Source organism: Salvelinus alpinus, chromosome 20 (assembly GCF_045679555.1).
Source record: "Salvelinus alpinus chromosome 20, SLU_Salpinus.1, whole genome shotgun sequence".
In the NCBI taxonomy this organism is placed as follows: domain Eukaryota; kingdom Metazoa; phylum Chordata; class Actinopteri; order Salmoniformes; family Salmonidae; genus Salvelinus; species Salvelinus alpinus.
Genome location: NC_092105.1, coordinates 14,024,332 through 14,047,946, shown reverse-complemented (window position 1 = coordinate 14,047,946; position 23,615 = coordinate 14,024,332). Strand labels below are relative to the sequence as shown.

Here is a 23,615-nt window from a genome sequence, read left to right as displayed (position 1 = left end):
TCTGCGTTGCATATAAGCAATGCGGTGCCTGTTAATTTATCGAATCACAGCCTACTTCGCCAAACGGGTGATGATTTAACAAAGGCGCATTCGCGAAAAAAGCACAATCGTTGCAACAAATGTACCTAACCATAAACATCAATGCCTTTCTTAAAATCAATACACAAGTATATATTTTTTAAACCTGCATATGTAGTTAAAATAAATTCATGTTAGCAGGCAATATTAACTAGGGAAATTGTGTCACTTCTCTTGCGTTCAGTGCAATCAGAGTCAGAGTATTTGCAGCAGTTTGGGCCGCCTGGCTCGTTGCGAACTGTTGAAAGGCCATTTATTCCTAACAAAGACCGTAATTAATTTGCCAGAATTTTACATAATTATGACATAACATTGAAGGTTGTGCAATGTAACAGCAATATTTTTACTTAGGGTTGCCACCCGTTCGATAAAATACGGAATGGTTCCGCATTTCACTGAAAGAATAAACGTTTTGTTTTCGAAATGATAGTTTCCGGATTTGACCATATTAATGACCAAAGGCTCATATTTCTGTGTGTTTATTATATTAAAATTAAGTATATGATTTGATATTTGATAGAGCAGTCTGACTGAGCGGTGGTAAGCAGCAGCAGGCTCGTAAGCATTCATTCAAACAGCAGCTCTTAGCAATGCTTAAAGCACAGCGCTGTTTATGACTTCAAGCCTATCAACTCCCGAGATTAGGCTGGCAATACTAAAGTGCCTATAAGAACATCCAATAGTCAAAGGTATATGAAATACAAATGGTGTAGAGAGACATAGTCCTATAATAACAATAACCTAAAACTTCTTAACTGGGATTATTGAAGACTCATGTTAAAAAGGAACCACCAGCTTTCATATGTTCTGAGCAAGGAACTTAAACGTTAGCTTTTTTACATGGCACATATTGCACTTTTACTTTCTTCTCCAACACTGTGTTTTTGCATTATTTAAACCAAATTGAACATGTTTCATTATTTATTTGAGACTAAATTGATTTGATTTATGTATTAAGTTAAAATAAGTGTTCATTGTTCATTCAATATTTTTGTAATTGTCATTTATTACACATATACAGTGGGGAGAACAAGTATTTGATACACTGCCGATTTTGCAGGTTTTCCTACTTACAAAGCATGTAGAGGTCTGTCATTTTTATCATAGGTACACTTCAACTGTGAGAGACGGAATCTAAAACAAAAATCCAGAAAATCACATTGTATGATTTTTAAGTAATTAATTTGCATTTTATTGCATGACATAAGTATTTGATCACCTACCAACCAGTAAGAATTCCGGCTCTCACAGACCTGTTAGTTTTTCTTTAAGAAGCCCTCCTGTTCTCCACTCATTACCTGTATTAACTGCACCTGTTTGAACTCGTTACCTGTATAAAAGACACCTGTCCACACACTCAATCAAACAGACTCCAACCTCTCCACAATGGCCAAGACCAGAGAGCTGTGTAAGGACATCAGGGATAAATTGTAGACCTGTACAAGGCTGGGATGGGCTACAGGACAATAGCCAAGCAGCTTGGTGAGAAGGCAACAACTGTTGGCACAATTATTAGAAAATGGAAGAAGTTCAAGATGACGGTCAATCACCCTCGGTCTGGGGCTCCATGCAAGATCTCACCTCGTGGGGCATCAATGATCATGAGGAATGTGAGGGATCAGCCCAGAACTACACGGCAGGACCTGGTCAATGACCTGAAGAGAGCTGGGACAGTCTCAAAGAAAACCATTAGTAACACACTACGCCGTCATGGATTAAAATCCTGCAGCGCACGCAAGGTCCCCCTGCTCAAGCCAGCGCATGTCCAGGCCCGTCTGAAGTTTGCCAATGACCATCTGGATGATCCAGAGGAGGAATGGGAGAAGGTCATGTGGTCTGATGAGACAAAAATAGAGCTTTTTGCTCTAAACTCCACTCGCCGTGTTTGGAGGAATAGAAGGATGAGTACAACCCCAAGAACACCATCCCAACCGTGAAGCATGGAGGTGGAAACATCATTCTTTGGGGATGCTTTTCTGCAAAGGGGACAGGACGACTGCACCGTATTGAGGGGAGGATGGATGGGGCCATGTATCGCGAGATCTTGACCAACAACCTCCTTCCCTCAGTAAGAGCATTGAAGATGGGTCGTGGCTGGGTCTTCCAGCATGACAACGACCCGAAACACACAGCCAGGGCAACTAAGGAGTGGCTCCGTAAGAAGCATCTCAAGGTCCTGGAGTGGCCTAGCCAGTCTCCAGACCTGAACCCAATAGAAAATCTTTGGAGGGAGCCGAAAGTCCGTATTGCCCAGCGACAGCCCCGAAACCTGAAGGATCTGGAGAAGGTCTGTATGGAGGAGTGGGCCAAAATCCCTGCTGCAGTGTGTGCAAACCTGGTCAAGAACTACAGGAAACGTATGATCTCTGTAATTGCAAACTAAGGTTTCTGTACCAAATATTCAGTTCTGCTTTTCTGATGTATCAAATACTATGTCATGCAATAAAATGCAAATTAATTACTTAAAAATCATACAATGTGATTTTCTGGATTTTTGTTTTAGATTCCTTCTCTCACAGTTGAAGTGTACCTATGATAAAAATTACAGACCTCTACATGCTTTGTAAGTAGGAAAACCTGCAAAATTGTCAGTGTATCAAATACTTGTTCTCCCCACTGTATATGTATGTTGCTTGCTGTTTGTAAAAAGTACTGTATGAATAAATGTGATGGATTGAGACTAGAGGTCGACCAGTTATGATTTTTCAACGCCGATACCGATTATTGGAGGACCAAAAAAAGACATTATGATAAAATAAAATTCGGCCGATTAATCGGTATCGGCTTTTTTTGGTCCTCTAGGGATGTGGCACAAATTGACATTTATTTATTTTTTAAAACATTGAAACAATAAGAACCTTTCATAAAATTCCACAGGAAGTCCTATTGCGTATGACCGCTAGTGGGAAATTAAGTTCTATCTAGCACAGTCATACAGTATGCTTAGACTACAGGCATCTGGAATCTGCTTTGAGGCTGCCCCAACCGAAAACAACCGTTAATTCACATTGGCTCCAGTGTTCCTTCCATTTCTTATGTGCATTAGCAACTCAGAACAAAAAATAAACCTAGCTAGGTGATCACAGTTCTTCTCCTTCCATTCTGTTTTCCCTACATTACAGGTCTCTCACTCAATTTCGATTAGACCGCTCCCTCTATACACACTCGTGCTGCGTACCCAAGCTCCCATTAGGCCTACAGAAATATCTGCCTATAAAAACATATCTAAATGATGGGATAAACAACCAAAACGGTAGGCAAGCTACACTCCTTTCCAAATCACAACAGCTTTATCACAAATTCAAAATAGGCTGGTTGATTAGGGAAATATGTGTTCCAATCACGAGCTGCAGTTTTAGAGTAAAAGATGAGTGTTAAGCTTTTTTGCTAAGCGTGTCATTTAGAATACCGTGGTTACAACCCCCATAAACCTAGTGTTCCATTTAGAATACTGTAGGTTACAAACCTCCATAAACCTAGTGTTCCATTTAGAATACTGTAGGTTACAACCCCCCATAAACCTAGTGTTCCATTTAGAATACTGTAGGTTACAACCCCCTCCATAAACCTAGTGTTCCATTTAGAATACTGTAGGTTACAAACCTCCATAAACCTAGTGTTCCATTTAGAATACTGTAGGTTACAACCCCCCATGAACCTAGTGTTCCATTTAGAATACTGTAGGTTACAACCCCCCATAAACCTAGTGTTCCATTTAGAATACTGTAGGTTACAACCCCCCATGAACCTAGTGTTCCATTTAGAATACTGTAGGTTACAACCCCCCATGAACCTAGTGTTCCATTTAGAATACTGTAGGTTACAACCCCCCATAAACCTAGTGTTCCATTTAGAATACTGTAGGTTACAACCCCCCATTAACCTAGTGTTCCATTTAGAATACTGTAGGTTACAACCCCCCATGAACCTAGTGTTCCATTTAGAATACTGTAGGTTACAACCCCCCATAAACCTAGTGTTCCATTTAGAATACTGTAGGTTACAACCCCCCCATAAACCTAGTGTTCCATTTAGAATACTGTAGGTTACAACCCCCCATGAACCTAGTGTTCCATTTAGAATACTGTAGGTTACAACCCCCCATAAACCTAGTGTTCCATTTAGAATACTGTAGGTTACAACCCCCCATAAACCTAGTGTTCCGTTAAGAATACTGTAGGTTACAACCCCCTCCATACACCTAGTGTTCCGTTTAGAATACTGTAGGTTACAACCCCCTCCATAAACCTAGTGTTCCATTTAGAATACTGTAGGTTACAACCCCCTCCATAAACCTAGTGTTCCATTTAGAATACTGTAGGTTACAACCCCCTCCATAAACCTAGTGTTCCATTTAGAATACTGTAGGATACAACCCTCCATAAACCTAGTGTTCCATTTAGAATACTGTAGGTTACAACCCCTCCATAAACCTAGTGTTCCATTTAGAATACTGTAGGTTACAACCCCCCCATAAACCTAGTGTTCCATTTAGAATACTGTAGGTTACAACCCTCTCCATAAACCTAGTGTTCCATTTAGAATACTGTAGGTTACAACCCCCTCCATAAACCTAGTGTTCCATTTAGAATACTGTAGGTTACAACCCCCCCATAAACCTAGTGTTCCATTTAGAATACTGTAGGTTACAACCCTCTCCATAAACCTAGTGTTCCATTTAGAATACTGTAGGTTACAACCCTCCATAAACCTAGTGTTCCATTTAGAATACTGTAGGTTACAACCCTCCATAAACCTAGTGTTCCATTTAGAATACTGTAGGTTACAACCCTCTCCATACACCTAGTGTTCCATTTAGAATACTGTAGGTTACAACCCCCCATAAACCTAGTGTTCCATTTAGAATACTGTAGGTTACAACCCCCCATGAACCTAGTGTTCCATTTAGAATACTGTAGGTTACAACCCTCCATAAACCTAGGCAGGTTCCAGACTGAAATATGCAACAAAAACATTGTTTAGATAAAGGCAAATGGCGTATTCATTAGTCTAGTGGCTACTTTGTTTCACACTTAACAAAAGCTGCCCAACCAAGTTTAAGCTCACTAATCAAAAAACAGAGCAAAAGAAAAACACATGCCAGATGTGGGTATCTACTAGTTAAAAAGGGAAGAATTGTAGCGTTCTAATGATGTTAACTGTATGTCTTCACTCCTATTATAAAAGAGAATAACACCTGTTGAAACAGTGGAAGTAAACAGTTCAATTGATAAGGAAGTTGCATCTGTTTCAGTAGCGCGAGTCAAATCACATTTTATTTGTCACATGCGCCGAATACAACAGGTGTAGACCTTACAGTGAACTGCTTACTGACAAGCCCTTAACCAACAGGTGTAGACCTTACAGTGAAATGCTGACTGACAAGCCCTTAACCAACAGGTGTAGACCTTACAGTGAAATGCTTACTTACAAGCCCTTAACCAACAGGTGTAGACCTTACAGTGAAATGCTTACTGACAAGCCCTTAACCAACAGGTGTAGACCTTACAGTGAAATGCTTACTGACAAGCCCTTAACCAACAGGTGTAGACCTTACAGTGAAATGCTTACTGACAAGCCCTTAACCAACAGGTGTAGACCTTACAGTGAAATGCTGACTGACAAGCCCTTAACCAACAGGTGAAGACCTTACAGTGAAATGCTTACTGACAAGCCCTTAACCAACAGGTGTAGACCTTACAGTGAAATGCTTACTTGCAGCATACCACCCTGCATACCACTGCTGGCTTGCTTCTGAAGCTAAGCAGGGTTGGTCCTGGTCAGTCCCTGGATGGGAGACCAGGTGCTGCTGGAAGTGGTGTTGGAGGGCCAGTAGGAGGCACTCTTTCCTCTGGTCTAAACAAAGATCCCAATGCCCCAGGGCAGTGATTGGGGACACTGCTCTGTGTAGGGTGCCGTCTTTCGGATGGGACGTTAAACGGGTGTCCTGACTCTCTGAGGTCATTAAAGATCCCATGGCACTTATCGTAAGAGTAGGGGTGTTAACCCCGGTGTCCTGGCTAAATTCCCAATCTGGCCCTCAACCATCACGGTCACCTAATAATCCCCAGTTTACAATTGGCTCATTCATCCCTCTCCTCTCCCCTGTAACTATTCCCCAGGTCGTTGCTGCAAATGAGAACGTGTTCTCAGTCAACTTACCTGGTAAAATAACGGTAAAAAATAAAATAAAAACAAGCCCTTAACCAACAGGTGTAGACCTTACAGTGAAATGCTTACTGACAAGCCCTTAACCAACAGGTGTAGACCTTACAGTGAAATGCTTACTGACAAGCCCTTAACCAACAGGTGTAGACCTTACAGTGAAATGCTTACTGACAAGCCCTTAACCAACAGGTGTAGACCTTACAGTGAAATGCTTACTGACAAGCCCTTAACCAACAGGTGTAGACCTTACAGTGGAATGCTTACTGACAAGCCCTTAACCAACAGGTTTCACCTTACAGTGGAATGCTTACTGACAAGCCCTTAACCAACAGGTGAAGACCTTACAGTGGAATGCTTACTGACAAGCCCTTAACCAACAGGTGAAGACCTTACAGTGGAATGCTTACTGACAAGCCCTTAACCAACAGGTGAAGACCTTACAGTGGAATGCTTACTGACAAGCCCTTAACCAACAGGTGTAGACCTTACAGTGGAATGCTGACTGACAAGCCCTTAACCAACAGGTGTAGACCTTACAGTGGAATGCTGACTGACAAGCCCTTAACCAACAAAGCAGTTTTAATTTTAAAAAGTGTTTAGTATTTTTTAAATTTATAACAAATAATTAAAGAGCAGCAGGAAATGTGCGGCTCAAAGGGTGCTTGCAGCCCTTCATTTAGCAAATTACCGCACTACTCAAGTAGGCTATTGATACTGGCTGCACATCAACTACAATCATTTCTGTAATCAGCTTTCTCCCCCAACTGTTAACGACAATGATGTGCGGAGTGATTTACATTCGTGGTGAATAATTTGAAAGATGCATAACCCCTCTTACTAACGTTACAGCCTATTTGATCAATTAAAATGTTTCCCTTTATGATGATGATGGGAACCTGTTAGTGGTCATTTTGTGAGAAAACATTTGTTTTTTGTTTTGGGATTTTTTCTATACGTTAACAATTCAATTTAGTTTAAACGTTCACACCCCTACAAGGCACTATACACTCGCTAGTTGGGAAGGAACCTAGCAACGGGCTAGAGTTCAGACAGGACATTGGTGTAATGTTACTCACTGAGCTGCCCTTGGTGCTGCCGTAACACAGAACCAGTTTGCGGTAGTTATACAGCCGGATCTCACTGAACAGACTCAGGTAGGACGGCATCTCTAAGAGAGGAGACAATACATAAGCACACAGTCAATACAAATGGTCATCAATACAAATGATCATGCGTTACTTATCTTTTAGCTGTATGAGTAGAAGATTCATTCCCCACTCTCGTACCACAAATGTTCGCACGCATGCACACACACACCTGGTAGTGATCGTGAGAACACCAGGACACACTGGTAGAGCTGGTTGATGGAGATCCAGTCGTTGAGGAACATCTCCACCACCTTCCTCCCTCCCACAGGCTCAGACAGAGGGTTCTCATAGGTCAGATACACATGGCGTGTAGAGACTGGACACACACACACAGAACAGGGAGAGATAAGGGCATAGTTTGGGTAGAGTGTGTGTGTGTGTGTGTGTGTGTGTGTGTGTGTGTGTGTGTGTGTACACATGTACGTTGGTGTGTTTTTTGGTTGTCCATATGCGTGCGTTTCTGTGTACCTTGCTCTTTGCTGTGTGTGCTGTTGAGTGGGCAGTTGGCCAGAATTAGTTCTGCCACCCATGTGCGGTTGTTCCGGCCCTGCAGACGGAAGGTGCAGTCCAGTAGAGAGCGCTCCAAAGCCAGACTCGTCTCTTCCCCTACGCCCTTACTGGGAGGGATCCTAGGGAGGGGGACAGGACCACATGTCCATACTACATAGTGCATACTTTACTGAAATAAAGGGTACAAAACCATAATCTTTATCTATCAGCTATCATCTTTGTTTTGGGTGCATGTTATTGCGATGCGAGAAAACTTCAGTTTAAATCAGTAGAACCAAAATCATATTAGCATTATCTCTAAAATTCCCATTGACTTCCATATTATTTGGCAGTGCCACTGACATCTGGATTTGCAAGGTATCCTGGGATGTGGAGTCTTACTTGAGGATGCGGATGGCGTGGCTGCAGCCGTCTCCTTCCACCTGTACACCCTGGTGGGGAATCTCCATCTGAGATAACTAGAGAGAGAGAGGAGAGAGAAACATGTTTAGACAAGAGGAAGAATGGAGGGGAGGGAGAGATGAGAAGAGGATGAGAGAGATGTGAGAAAGAGAGCAGGAGGGATGGATGAGGAGAGGGATGATGAAGACAGACGGTGGAAAGGGAGAAGTGGAAAAGTAAAAACTGAGGAAAAGAGTTGTAAGATGTAGAGAAGAGAGAGAATAAAAGGGTATACTCCCTCCATCCATACCTCCACTCTGAGGCTTATGAAGGGCATGTTGGTGTCACACATGGCCACTAGGTGAGCCAGCTCCTTGTTGAAGGCAGACATCTCCCCCGAGCGCTTGGGCTTCTTGGGCTCCAGAGCTCCCTGGTCTCCTGATAACTGGAGGACAGAGAAGAGAGAGAACATATGAAAACACTGAGATAACCTAACGACGATAAATAATAATAATACATTTAATTTATAACATGTTCTCTGAAAATATCAAGGTTTATATGTACAGTACCAGTCGAATGAATAGATGTATCCAAACTTTTAAGGGTTTTTCTTTATTTTTTACATTTTTCTACATTGTAGAATAATAGTGAAGACATCAAAACTATGAAATAACACATATGGAATCATGTACAATAGTAACCAAAAAAGGGTTAAATAAATAAAATATATTTTAGATTGAGAATCTTCAAAGTAGCCACCCTTTGCCTTGATGACAGCTTTGCACACTCTTGGCATTCTCTCAACCAGCTTCATATTTTAAATCATTGCCACCAATACAAGCAGTTCTGCAATCCATTCCTACTTTTCTCTTAGCTCCCGGGCGGGCCCCTTGGCCAGCGGAATTGTCCAGGACGAGCTGTTCCAGGTTCGGCTTGAACTGCTGCAGGAGCTGGGCGCATGGAGGTCCCTCCTCACCTTCCAACTGAGACACAGACAGGAAGGAGTACTTGTACTGTAGCTCCGTGGGACAGCCAGGCATATCCAGCATCTCTACCACCTAGGGAGGGAGGGAAAGATGGACAGGTGAAAAAGCAGGGAGAGAGGGGAAGGAGAAACAAATAAAATAGTGGGAAAGTTGTGCATGATTAATGTACTAATACATATATATATATCTATCTCATTGTACATTTCTTGTGTTTGCTACAAATAAATAGTTTTTTGATGACCAGTAATAGGCATAAGGCGTGAGGGGCTTACAATGTAATACTGTGGTAGGCGGGTAAGCCGGATGAAGAGCCTGTGTTTTGATAGGCTGCTGGCAGGGTGGGAAGCAGAGTTGGAGAGGTGTAGTATGTCTGTGCAGATAGTGGGGAGGTGTTTCACAGACTGTCTACACCTCTGCTCTCCTAACCAAAACCTGGAGGGAGGGAGTAGAGTAGAGAGAGGGAGAAGGGAGGGGTGGGGGAAACATTAGTAAACAGAAATGTGACATTGTCCAAACAGACCATTTACTGGACAGATTATATTATCATATAACTAGAATCCCAGAACATTTAATTAAATGCAATACCCGTTCTAGTAATTATATTTCTATGCATATCACACTATGACAGGGCAGTGCTTACAGGTGAGTTCACACAGAAATGTGTGTTATAGACCTGTCATTCTCATTGAAAGCAAATCTAAGAACCTCTAAATATGTGCTATGTGCGCTATTTCTATGCTTCCCGTTCTTAAGTTTCCTTTTTGCAACTTTTACTTTCAGTTTTGTACACCAGCTTCAAAACAGCTGAAAACACAATATTTTTGGTAATTGAAAATATATTTCACAGCGGATTAGATGGTACTATGATTCTCTACACTATACTTGCTTGTTTTGTCACATAAACTGAAATTAAGACGACACCATTCTGTATACTTCTGGCCCTTCTTTGGACACTGTGTTAACTAACCTCCAGACAAGCTTCAATGCCATACAACTCTCCTTCCGTGGCCTCCAACTGCTCTTAAATGCAAGTAAAACTAAATGCATGCTCTTCAACCGATCGCTGCCCGCACCTGCCCGTCCGTCCAGCATCACTACTCTGGACGGTTCTGACTTAGAATATGTGGACAACTACAAATACCTAGGTGTCTGGTTAGACTGTAAACTCTCCTTCCAGACTCACATTAAGCATCTCCAATCCAAAATTAAATCTAGAATAGGCTTCCTATTTCGAAACAAAGCATTCTTCACTCATGTTGCCAAACATACCCTCATAAAACTGACCATCCTACCGATCCTCGACAATGTCATTTACAAAATAGCCTCCAACACTCTACTCGACAAATTGGATCCAGTCTATCACAGTGCCATCCGTTTCGTCACCAAAGCCCCATATACTACCCACCACTGCGACCTGTACGCTCTCGTTGGCTGGCCCTCACTTCATACTCGTCGCCAAACCCACAGACTCCAGGTCATCTACAAGTCTTTACTAGGTAAAGCCCCGTCTTCTCAGCTCACTGGTCACCATAGCAGCACCCACCCGTAGCACGCGCTCCAGCAGGTATATCTCACTGGTCACCCCCAAAGTAAATTCTTCCTTTGGCCGCCTTTCCTTCCAGGTCTATGCTGCCAACGACTGGAACGAACGACTGGAATGAACAAAAATCACTGAAGCTGGAGACTCATATCTCCCTCACTAGCTTTAAGCACCAGCTGTTAGAGCAGCTCACAGATCACTGCTCCTGTACATAGCCCATCGGTAAATAGCCCATCCAACTACCTCATCCCCATACTGTATTTATTTATCTTGCTCCTTTGCACCCCAGTATTTCTACTTGCACATTCATCTTCTGCACATCTATCACTCCAGTGTTTAATTGGTATATTGTAATTACTTCGCCACCATGGCCTATTTATTGCCTTACCTCCCTTATCTTACCTCATTTGCACACACTGTATCTAGACCTTTTCTACTGTATTATTGACTGTATGTTTGTTTATTCCATGTGTAACTCTGTGTTGTTGTATGTGTCGAACTGCTTTGCTTTATCTTGGCCAGGTCGCAGTTGTAAATGAGAACTTGTTCTCAACTAGCCTACCTGGTTAAATAAAGGTTAAATAAAAAAATAAAAGTGAACTATTGACATTTTTGCAAGCAGGAAATTGCAGAGCGATTTCTTCATAGTGCATCTTTAAGATGTTCTTAGCCTGCATAGAAGCACATTTTCCTGGAAATACAGCAAAAGGAAAAGCTGAAGCCACATGATATACCAGCACGTCCCTGGTGTAAAGTGGGAATGGATCTGTTCACAGTCAAGAACGTTCTTTTTCTAATTAAAAGTAGACTACTATTCAGGTTTTTGGGAGTTGGAGAAAGTGATTACCACAACAGCGGCTTGCATCATCGACTGTTGTCAGCAACAGTTCAGCAGATATGGCATACCTGACAGTGGTGTAGTTACGGATAAAGGGCCCCAGTTCACGAGTCAAGACATTGCTTTTTTTTGCAAAAGCCTGGGAGTGTGACCTCCACACCCTATCAGTCAGAGTAATGTTAAGGTGGAGTGAGTGAAAATAGCAAAAACCCTCATCACAAAGGCTATGCAGGAAGGCACAGATGTGTGGCAAGCCGTTTTGGCGTGGAGAAATACTCCCCCAGAGGGCTTCGGCAGCAATCCTTTACAGCGCTTAATGTCTAGACTCACTCGCTCTCTGTTGCTAACAGCTCCCAAGCTCCTCGCACCAAAGGTCATTAGGGATGTTCAGGCACACAAGCGTGCACGTCAGGACAAGTCAAAACATTACTATGACCAGCATGCAAAAAAATCTGCCTGTAATAAAACAAAGGCCAAGCTGTCAGAGTGCTCCTGTCACCTCACACCAGAAATGCCACATGGAGTCTTGGCACATGCATAGGGCACATCAACGCAAGGTCATATGAAGTGGAAATAAAGGGACGATAATATGGAAGGAACCGTAGGGACATACGCCCAGTTCAGGAGAGCATAGGGCACAGGAGGGCCACATGGGAAGACTGCGAATATCCTCTGGATGGTGTGGGCAGGACACATAATGAGGAGACGGGGAAGACCCCACCAGGACAGTTATCTCTGCCGACCGTCCCTCCACAATTTAAGGAAGATGTGAAGAAGGAAGGAGAGGCCCCGAGGCTCCCAGAGGTGCCCAACGTCCCCGAGGTGCCCAACGTCCCAGAGGCCCCGAGGTGCCAGGAGGCCCCGAGGCTCCCAATATGCCACCAGTGCGCCACACTAGGACAAGGGCTAATATAAGTCCGCCCCTGTATTACGGAGACTATGTCCCGTAAGAGATGGATTTAAAAAAAATTATGTTTAAAAAACGTGACAGTACCTCTTCTCGTATCCATATGGGTATACTACAAAGTACAGACTACTAAAGTACTAGGGTGAATCACTTTACATACTAAATTATGTGCGAGTGTGGATATGGAGGTATGATGGCTTTCTGAGGAGGAGTGATAAGCCACATGACAGGGAGTTGACACAGAGTGAGAGAGACAGGAAGTGGACTTACTTGAGCTGCTGTAGCCAGGATATGATGCGCTTCATGTCGTCGTTGATGGTCTTCTCGATGTCGTCCAGCATGGATTGATCTGGAGACAGACACAGTGGAAGTCAGTACAGTGTATATTTATGTGTGTGTCTCCCTGCTTACCGATGTGGTGTGTGTGCTACTCCCTGCTTACCGATCCCATACAGCATGGGGTGGAACATCCCTGAGTGCAGGTCTACGAAGATGTGCAGGCACTCGGAGCGTCCGCAGGGCTCCAAGATGGGAATGACCAGAGTGGGCAGAGCGGTCTCTATGAACGCTGAAACACAGGCAAGGAGAGACAACAATAACATTGCACACTGACAGCATGGTTGTTTCTGTCCACAACTCTGTTCATTGCATTCTGGGTCAGTGTTGTTGGATCAGTTAGTGTATTGATAAGTCAGAGAGGACAGAGAGACTCACAGCTGTCGCTGGGGTTGCTGCTCTTCAGGATGGCTTTCAGCTCCTGCAGCTTCTGATGAGAGCGAGCGTGCACGCTGTCAATCAAAAGCTTCTCCACTGACAAGTGATCAATCTACAGGAGGGGGCAGGAACAGAGACTGTGATGAGGTCCTCATCACAACAAAATAATAGTAGAAGACTGTAGCTGTGAGGAACGAGGCGATAGCTCACCTTCATGGCTCTCTCCATCAGTCTGGAGTCACAGGCAGGGAGCGGAGGATCATGGGAGATCTGCAGAGGCTTGGAGCCGTCTGATTCGTCAATCTTGATGGTGACTTTGTGGACCGACGCAGTGCCCGTCTTCCTGCCCAGGACCTGTTGGCTGGAGAGGGGGAGAGAGAGCGAAGAACCAAGAGAGAGGGCGAGAGGGATGGGTCAAATGATGATGGACCAATTTCCCTGTGATGAAGTATTCATTCAACTAAGCAATCAACCAAGTGTTTCTTACTTCCAGACGGCCAGTGTGAGGCACTTGGCAGGCATGTAGTGTTCCACCTGCACCAGGTCTCCCCAGCGCTCTCGGTACAGCATGAGGGTCTGGGAGTGGAGGACCTCCAGCTGCAGAGACAGGCAGAAAGAATCTGGACGGGGGGGAGAGTCAAGGAAGGGCTGGGCCAGGAGGATGGCATACACACATATTCACAATACATACAGAAATGCAGACACACCCATGCTAACTGTGTGTGCGGGTCTGTGTGGTGTCTGGACGCTGACAGGCTTCAGCTATTTAAGTAGGCCGCGGCTGGCAGTTATACTTGCTACGGAGTAAAACTAACGAAAACTAAATAAATGGGAAAAACGTACTTGCTACAGAGTTAAGTTATGGTTAATAAAAATAACTGACTCCAGGAAACCTTTCAACCTATTTAATAATTGGCCGTCTATTTGGCATAACGGTATTACAAATAAATGTAGCATTATATTTGTGCTTGTGTGACAACATTATGATATTTAATGTTGTTATAACTTGGCTATAACTTGTGCTTGACCCTCCTATGTTGAACATAATAAACGGCTCTCTATCCACCGGATGTGTACCAAACTCACTAAAAGTGGCAGTAATAAAGCCTCTCTTGAAAAAGCCAAACCTTGACCCAGAAAATATAAGAAACTATCAGCCCATATCGAATCTTCCATTCTTCTCAAAAAAAAAAAAAAAAGCTGTTGCGCTGCAACTCACTGCTTTCCTGAAGACAAACAATGTATATGAAATGCTTCAGCCTGGTTTTAGACCCCATCATAGCACTGAGACTGCACTTGTGAAGGCGGTAAATGACCTTTTAATGGCGTCAGACCGAGGCTCTGCATCTGTCCTCGTGCTCCTAGACTTTAGTGCTGCTTTTGATACCATCGATCACCACATTCTTTTGGAGAGATAGGAAACCCAAATAGCTCTATACGGACAAGTTCTGACCTGGTTTAGATCTTATCTGTCGGAAAGATATCAGTTTGTCTCTGTGAATGGTTTGTCCTCTGACAAATCAACTGTACATTTTACCTCTTGGGGATGTCATTCGAAAACATAATGTTAACTTTCACTGCTATGCGGATGACACACAGCTGTACATTTCAATGAAACATGGTGAAGCCCCAAAATTGCCCTCGCTAGAAGCCTGTGTTTCAGACATAAGGAAGTGGGTGGCTGCAAACGTTCTACTTTTAAACTCGGACAAAACAGAGATGTTGTTCTAGGTCCCCCCCAAAAAAAGAGATCTTCTGTTGAATCTGACAATTAATCTTGATGGTTGTAAAGTCGTCTCAAATAAAACTGTGAAGGACCTCGGCGTTACTCTGGACCCTGATCTCTCTTTTGACTAACATATCAAGACTGTTTCAAGGACAGCTTTTTTCCATCTATGTAACATTGCAAAAATCTGAAACTTTCTGTCCAAAAATGATGCAGAAAAATTTATCCATGCTTTTGTTACTTCTAGGTTAGACTACTGCAATGCTCTACTTTCCGGCTACCCGGATAAAGCACTAAATAACCTTCAGTTAGTGCTAAATACGGCTGCTAGAATCCTGACTAGAACCAACATTTTTTTATCATATTACTCCAGTGCTAGCCTCCCTACACTGGCTTCCTGTTAAGGCAAGGGCTGATTACAAGGTTTTACTGCTAACCTACAAAGCATTACATGGGCTTACTCCTACCTATTTTTCCGATTTGGTCCTGCCGTACATACCTACAGGTACGCTACGGTCACAAGGCACAGGCCTCCTAATTGTCCCTAGAATGTCTAAGCAAACAGCTGGAGGCAGGGCTTTCTCCAATAGAGCTCCCTTTTTGTGGAATGGTCTGCCTACCCATGTGAGAGACGCAGACTCAGTCTCAACTTTTAAGCCTTTATTGAAGACTCATCTCTTCAGTAGGTCCTATGATTGAGTGTAGTCTGGCCCAGGAGTGTGAAGGTGAACGGAAAGGCTCTGGAGCAACGAACCGCCCTTGCTGTCTCTGCCTGGCCGGTTCCCCTCCACTGGGATTCTCTGCCTCTAACCCTATTACAGGGGCTGAGTCACTGGCTTACTGGTGCTCTTCCATGCTGTCCCTAGGAGGGGTGCGTCACTTGAGTGGGTTGAGTCACTGACGTGATCTTCCTGTCTGGGTTGGCGCCCCCCCTTGGCTTGTGCCGTGGCGGAGATCTTTGTGGGCTATACTCGGCCTTGTCTCAGGATGGTAAGTTGGTGGTTGAAGTTATCCCTCTAGTGGTGTGGGGGCTGTGCTTTGGCAAAGTGGGTGGGGTTATAACCTGCCTATTTGGCCCTATCCGAGGGTATCATCGGATGGGGCCAGTGTCTCCTGACCCCTCCTGTCTCAGCCTCCAGTATTTATGCTGCTGTAGTTTATGTGTCGGGGGGCTAGGGTCAGTCTGTTATATCTGGAGTACTTCTCCTGTCTTATTTGGTGTCCTGTGTGAATTTAAGTATGCTCTCTCTAATTCTCTTTCTTCCTCTTTCTTCCTTGCCCTAGGACCATGCCTCAGGACTACCTGGCATGATGACTCCTTGCTGTCCCCAGTCCACCTGGCCGTGATGCTGCTCCAGTTTCAACTGTTCTGCCTGCGGCTATGGAACCCTGACCTGTTCACCGGACGTGCTACCTGTCCCAGACCTGCTCTTTTCAACTCTCTAGAGACAGCAGGAGCGGTAGAGATACTCTTAATGATCGGCTATGAAAAGCCAACTGACATTTACTCCTGAGGTGCTGACTTGTTGCTTGTTGACAACTACTGTGATTATTATTATTTGACCATGCTGGTCATTTATGAACATTTGAACATCTTGGCCATGTTCTGTTATAATCTCCACCCGACACAGCCAGAAGAGGACTGGCCACCCCTCATAGCCTGTTTCCTCTCTAGGTTTCTTCCTAGGTTTTGGCCTTTCTAGGGAGTTTTTCCTAGCCACCGTGCTTCTACACCTGCATTGCTTGCTGTTTTAGGCTGGGTTTCTGTACAGCCCTTTGAGATATCAGCTGATGTAAGAAGGGCTTTATAAATACATTTGATGATAACCACATTATCTTGATAGACAGTGCAGTGAAAACATAGGAGGGTAATTAGCAGCAGCTGGGGGTTGCCAGATGCCTTTCTGCCATAACTACCACCATCTTGAAAAATGTCCCAGGTCCACATTTCCCACTGGGCAACAGATGTAGGCCCATAACACTACACCCCTTTTTTCTCTCAATCTTGAATGTGTGTGTGTGTGCAGGTGTATGTGTTGGATTACATTCTCAATTCACACTAAATAGTATATGAAATGTAAATATCTCTGCTTGGTTCATGGAACCTGATGAACTGAAAGACATTGTGTGGCTGTTGGCTGCAGCATGTCCCTGACCACAAGGCCTCGACCATTGGAATGCTGTTGGTGTCTGGGCCTGCTGTATGCATGGTCACTGCCAGTCAATACAGTACGTGCGCACACACACATTGCAGCATCTCACTGTCTGCACAGAAACAGCGCGCGCGCTCACACACACAGAAAGGATACGCAGGCAGCTGTACATGTCCTGCAGTGGTTTCTCGTCTGCAAACAGGCGCGACTGCACCAGCTCATGGATGAAGTTCACCTGCATACTGTGGACAAGAGCTTTGCAATCTGGAAGGAGGGGGCGGGGGGAGGATGGAGGGGAAAATATTCAAAATGGAGGATGGCAAAAAAAAGAAAGCAATCTCATTAAATAGTTTATTTGCGAGTGCTGGCTGCAATTTTCATTCAAGTTGGATTCCTCCTGCGCATCAGGACCAGAATAATTATAATCTACAGTAGATCAAGTTGGTGAGAGTTGTACAGTGGGGGTGGGTTGCCCCAATATGGATTAACTCTTAAACTGGGCTAAATCAAGATGTATCTATTAATCTTGTAGCATCAAATGTTAAACCTAGTTTTAAATTAATCCTAGTTAGATTAGAGGAAGGACTTAATTTAAGTTTAGTTTTCACTTTAAACGTAGATTAATTTTAAGCCTGTTGCTCAATGAATTAAAAAATATATATATATACATTTAGATTGGAGATCAATTCTAAACTGCCACTTGAGGTGGTTTAGCTAATAAAATGGAAGCATATCTTCTGTGGAGAGTTCCTCAGACAATAATTAGAGACTAGTTTAATCCTGTTGAGTTTTATGATAATTATTAGTAGGCTATTTACGTGCCCATTTTGTACAACAATTAAATTGGAGTTTATGATATGCCCAGCCTTGGTACGAATGATGATTTTATGCAACATGCTGTAACGGGCCTGATAACGTTAACATTGTAGTGAAGTAGCATTAACCAGTTATTTATGCTTACTAAATATTGGTGGGTCAAGTTGTCCGTCGTCATCATAGGGCTTATGGAGAGGGGCAAACTGCTGGGGAATCATCTCGCATATTTTCTGAGTGATAGGATCAATTCCCTTGGCCGGAGGCCCCCCGCCGGCTCAGGTCTGAAATAGCCCCCGCCCCTCCTCTGCTGCATCCTTTTTGGCTTTTGCTTTAAGAAAAACTCCAGCACGCTTTCATCCGATTTGTGTCCCTGTTCTCTTTAACCCGTGTCGAGCCATTACATTTATCGCATAAAATGGCCCAGGTGTCTAACTTCTTTTTGACAGTTGTGTTGTCTGTCTTTTTATCCTCCAGTACGGTACTACATTCCTCCATCAGCTCCGTCAAGCGGAGAAATTTGAACTTCGTTGACATGCCATGATAAGGTGGCGAGCTGACAAATAATAAATGGCTAAATAATATTGGATGCTAGCTAGCTTGGTTTATAAAATAGCTAGCTACACGTTAGCTAACAAATTCGTTTTCTGTCTAGTACTGGCAAATAACGGATTTTATTTCAAAATTAGCCAACCCATGATAACCTTTCACGATGGAGTTGCAGTAGTTCTAACGTTACATTGTTATTATTTTATCAAGGAACAGCAACTTTGTGGCATCATTTGTCAGGTAGGCTAGCTACTTTGTTTCAACTCACAAAATACCTCATATTTCGGTGTAACATGTCACTAATAATAGTTTAAAAACGTTAATCATAGATTTACTGATTCAGATTTAAAAGTAAAGTGGTGCAACATATCTCTGATTACTTATAAACCTAGATTTACAAAACCTAGATTAGCTCTAATCCTAGATTGGTGTGTTAGTATTGGGTTCTGTGTGTTTGGTGTGTGGTCATTCAGGTGTTGTGTATCTTACCTCCAGTCTCTTTGTCCTCCACCAGTATCTCCAGCTTCAAGAGTCTCCAGGGAATATCTGGGTCATCCCCCATCACTGTCAGAGTGGCCTCAAACTCCCCCTCCACGCGGAACTTCACACGCCCGTTAACTACAACACACAATACATAATGGTTGCCACCTTTTCAATAGCCAGAAACTGTCTTGCTGTGTGATGTTTACCCATGGAAAGGTTGGCCAGCTTTGTGTGGGAGTAGTTCTTTTTTTTCCTGGAACAAAAAAAAAGGGGCGTGGTCCACTCCTCGGCTCCGCTGGATTTAATGGTGTAGAGAACTTTTGGAATATTAAAGCAAATTCTCTGCAATTCTACACATTTCTCCATGGAGCTGAGTGAAATTGTTTAATTTTTAAAGCTAATTTCCTAAAATTCTACATATTCTCCCATGGAACTGAGAGAATATTTTGCCGTTTTAATGCTAATTTCTTGTTCTATGCATTTTGCCATTGCTAATGCTGTGATCTTTCGAGCAAACATAATAGCTAAATCAATACTGCATTACTGCGAGGACTTCAGCCACAACAGCATCAGTGAGGTTGGGCACTGATCTTGGGCGATTAGGCCTGGCTCGCAGACTGCGTTCTAATTCATCCCAAAGGTGTAAGTGCCCAACCGCTACTCCTCTTGCCATTCGCCGAACTCCAGAGAACGCGTTTCTACCGCTCCAGAGTCTAATGGCGGTGAGCTTTACATCGATGTTTGGCATTGTGATTTTAGGCTTGTGTGCGGCTGATCGGACATGGAACCCATTTCATGAAGCTCCCGATGAACAGTTATTGTGCCGACGTTGCTTCCAGAGGCAGTTTGGATCTCGGTAGTGAGTGTTGCAACCGAGGACAATTTTTATGCAATACGCGCTTCAGCACTCGGCGGTACCGTTCTGTGAGCTTGTGTGGCCTACCACTTCGCGGCTGAGTCGATGTTGCTCCTAGATCCTTCCAATTCACAATAACAGCACTTACAGTTGACAGGGGCAGCTCTAGCATGACAACAATTTAACAAACTAACTTGTTGGAAAGGTGGAATCCTATGACAGTGCCACATTGAAAGTCACTGAGCTCTTCAGTAAGGCCATTCTACTTCCAATGTTTGTCTATGAAGATTGCATGGCTGTGTGGTCGATTTTATACACTTGTCAGCAATGGGTATAACTGAAATAGCCGAATCCACTCATTTGAAGGGGTGTCCACAAAATATATATATATTTTTTTTACACTGTTTGGACTTAAGTGCTTTTTCGGGATGCCTCAGTGGCCCGCCCAAGGATTTCAATGGAACCCTGTGTGTGTATGTGTGTGGTTGTGCGTGTGTGGCTGTGCGTGTGTGTTTCTTACCCACGGTGAGGTTGGCTAGCTGAGGTGGTAGGTCTGTTGTGACAAGACGATGTCGCAGGATTTGATTGAGCTGGTTCAGGGTTGTCTGTTTCTCCACTTTAGTGATGGGATCTGGAGGAATGATTTTATCCTACACACACACAGCTGTCAATGCACTGGCCCAAATAGGGCTTCAGATTTCTCCGTTCCTATTCCACACTCCCGTCCAGATGGTGGTGGTAACCCACTAAGGGTTTATGTGTTTGTGCACATATGTACATCATGCACACAAACGAAGAGTACAGAGTACATGAAGGACAAAATTGCTGGCTAAACCAGGCAGTCACCATGGCTACTTCAGCTACAGTAGCTAATAAACACAGAGGCATCAGACGCCTCATTCTATTTGACCAGTGAGCACTACTTAACCAGGCAAGTCAACAGAGAACCAGCTCTCATTTATAATAAAGAGGCCTGGTCAAGAGGCCAAAAGACACCAATACAATAAGAATAAATAACAGAAAGATGGACAACACAGACCAGTTAGGGGTGTCTTACTCGTATGCAGGTGGGCAGGCGCGGGTATGAGCCGGTGGTGAGCACATCGATGGCAAACGGGATGGCAAAGCTGGGCAGGCGTGCGTGCACCAGGGCGTCCCTCGCCAGCGATGCCAGCCTGTCAGCCGTGTCCACAAACAGGAAGGCCTGCTGGTCCAGGAAGCTGGAGATCATCTGTTTCCGTGGAAACCGGAGGTTAGGGGTTAGAGGTCAGGTTAGCTTACAACTGTTAATGACTACTAAGTAGTTCTAATTTTAATAATGTGCAAGTAGGCCTAACTCAAACTTTCACGTAAACAATGCATTGATATCAGTGGGGAAAATTGTGAGAAGGTTGGACTTGTATGTGCATAACTCAATCTAGTATCTGGTTGTGTATGCCCACTGTGAGAATATGATTGGTGTAGTAGAGTACTGTAGTCTTGCTTACATACCGCACACTTCTCCACCTTCCCAGCGTTGCTGGCCCATTTCACCAGGGCAAGGAGACGCACAAACAGCTGCCTGGTCCGACTGGAAAACTGGACGATCTCGATTTTTCTGTCAGAAACAGTACAGTAGAAAAGTTTTCAAACTCATCGGCACCAATGGTCAAAGACGCAAAAATGTGCCTGTCACATACAACACAACATTCCCATTTTGACAAGTCAATTTCATCAGTGAGCACACCGAGTGAACCAAGAGACACACTTACCTTTCCATGTCTGTTTTTCTGGGTAGACTGCAAGAAGGACAGAAACACTATGGGTAACTTTCAGATATCATCACAACATCATTTTACCACTCCATATGAACACAGAAAATAAAGAAATGTCAATTAATATGGACGCAAGGGTGAAAGAAATGGTTGAAAGAAAAGACTCCAAGTAGGCTACTTGCACAACTATCTACTTTCCAAACGCTTTGCCATGAAACAAAACACATCATAACCACTATTTTGAGCCTGATGGACCTGGATCAGATATAACAAGAGTCAACATCAATAGCCCACTTGACGGAGTCTCGTCATTAGCTACTTACAGTTCACCCAACAGGGTGATTTCATGGTAGGTCCTCTGCAGGAGAAACTCAATCAGCAGGCTCAACCGGACCCCTTGCGTCGCCTGGGGTCCAGAAGAAGGCGGTTGGGTGGCCGAGGTGGGACCCCCGATAGGGACCAGTTGCCCATCTGATCCAATCTGCACTGGAGCCATTTTAAAATAACAAGGAAAGCTCCACCGATGGAGACCGAAAAAAATGTAAACTATCGACTCGCAATTACTTCAAACTGGAACAAATGTTACACATATTCTATATCATTTCGCGCGACGTAATTATTAAGTAGGGGCTCGGCGTCTTCGCCCCATTGAAACATTGGCAAATACCCACGTTTTAATGGCTTATTACAGAACATATTCAATGCTGTTCAACCGCCATCTTTACTGTCTGACGGGAAGTGATCACGGTTAGGTGGAAAGGAATACCCGTAGACGGATTTCATGGACTGGAGAAACAATCATTAAAATAACTAAATGTAAGGAGTCGCTCGTGTTTACTCTGCTGTCCCAGGATCAGTGTTCATTCACTAGGTTTTTTGTCAATTAGTTCAGGCAATAAACAATCAAACTGGCCCCTGATCAGCGCCAGTGGATCTGTGAGCGATAATAAATGTAACCAATCAGTGGTATTTTAAGTACACAAAATATTTTCCTCATAGTTTGAAACATCCACCACATTTATAATGTCTATTCGGCTTTTATAATATGTCCTCCTATCATTTCGTACTGGAAATTGTGCATGACATTTTAGTTAGTTAGACAGATCATATGACAGATACAGTGGCGTCAAGAACTTAAGTAAAAATATTTTTAAGTACTACTTAAGTTGTTATTTGGGGTATCTGTACATTACTTTACTATTTATAATTTTGACTACTTTTACTTTTACTTCACAGATTTCCTAAAGAAAATAATGTACTTTTTACTCCATACATTTTTCCTGACACCGAAAAGTACATATTACATGTTGAATGCTTAGCAAATTATGTCTAAATCCGTTTAAAAAATGTGCCGTTTGGTTAATATAAGCAATTTGAAATGATTTATACTTGTACTTTTACTTTTGATACTTATTAAGTATATTTTTGCAATTACATTTACTTTTGATACTTAAGTATATTTAAAAGCAAATACTTTTAGACTTTTACTCAAGTAGAATTTTACTGGGTGACTCACTTTTACTTAAGTCATTTTCAATTAAGGTACCACTACTTTTACTCAAGTATGACAATTGGGTACTTTTTCCACCACTGGACTGATAGACCTTATTTGTCCCTGAGGAGAACATACAGACAAAACATAATAAAGGACAAAACAAATAGATACATACACTGGTGTACATATTATATATTTGAGGATTGATGTGCATTGTCTCTGTCAAATAAATGTAATTAAACTTCAGTATACGATTTGATACATTTCAACTCCCCATGGACCTGAATGGCTGGTAAAGAAAGACAATTCAAACCATAGATTATGTTGGCAGCGCCAGAGTCAACGGTAAAGGTATTAGGGTGGAATTCTGATTGGAATACCTGCTGACTCCTCAATTCCCAGAGGCAGGTAATAGGAATTACTTTTCCATTCCTTTCCGTTTCCCTTTTACAGGATGATACGTAGCTTTATATCAATATGGCATGCCAGCAAAATAACATGGGAATCAAAACATTA

At 43.2% G+C, this 23,615-nt stretch overlaps 1 protein-coding gene across 1 annotated transcript in view; it reads right to left on the bottom strand.

The window, feature by feature from the left end:
* LOC139547149 (mediator of RNA polymerase II transcription subunit 14-like) overlaps positions 1-22,356 on the bottom strand; it is a 41,691-nt gene extending 19,335 nt beyond the window's left edge. The window contains exons 1-19 of the mRNA XM_071356201.1: positions 21,928-22,356; positions 21,602-21,628; positions 21,342-21,447; positions 20,908-21,081; positions 20,371-20,500; positions 19,001-19,129; positions 17,306-17,413; positions 13,758-13,890; positions 13,481-13,631; positions 13,271-13,382; positions 12,999-13,124; positions 12,827-12,905; positions 9,544-9,703; positions 9,149-9,343; positions 8,596-8,730; positions 8,286-8,362; positions 7,863-8,023; positions 7,564-7,710; positions 7,323-7,414 (exon numbers count right to left, since the gene is read on the bottom strand). Coding sequence (XP_071212302.1) covers positions 7,323-7,414; positions 7,564-7,710; positions 7,863-8,023; positions 8,286-8,362; positions 8,596-8,730; positions 9,149-9,343; positions 9,544-9,703; positions 12,827-12,905; positions 12,999-13,124; positions 13,271-13,382; positions 13,481-13,631; positions 13,758-13,890; positions 17,306-17,413; positions 19,001-19,129; positions 20,371-20,500; positions 20,908-21,081; positions 21,342-21,447; positions 21,602-21,628; positions 21,928-22,100 — 2,415 coding nt within the window. The 5' untranslated portion in view covers positions 22,101-22,356. The remainder of the gene's footprint in view (positions 1-7,322; positions 7,415-7,563; positions 7,711-7,862; positions 8,024-8,285; positions 8,363-8,595; positions 8,731-9,148; positions 9,344-9,543; positions 9,704-12,826; positions 12,906-12,998; positions 13,125-13,270; positions 13,383-13,480; positions 13,632-13,757; positions 13,891-17,305; positions 17,414-19,000; positions 19,130-20,370; positions 20,501-20,907; positions 21,082-21,341; positions 21,448-21,601; positions 21,629-21,927) is intronic.
* Positions 22,357-23,615: the final 1,259 nt, after the last annotated feature.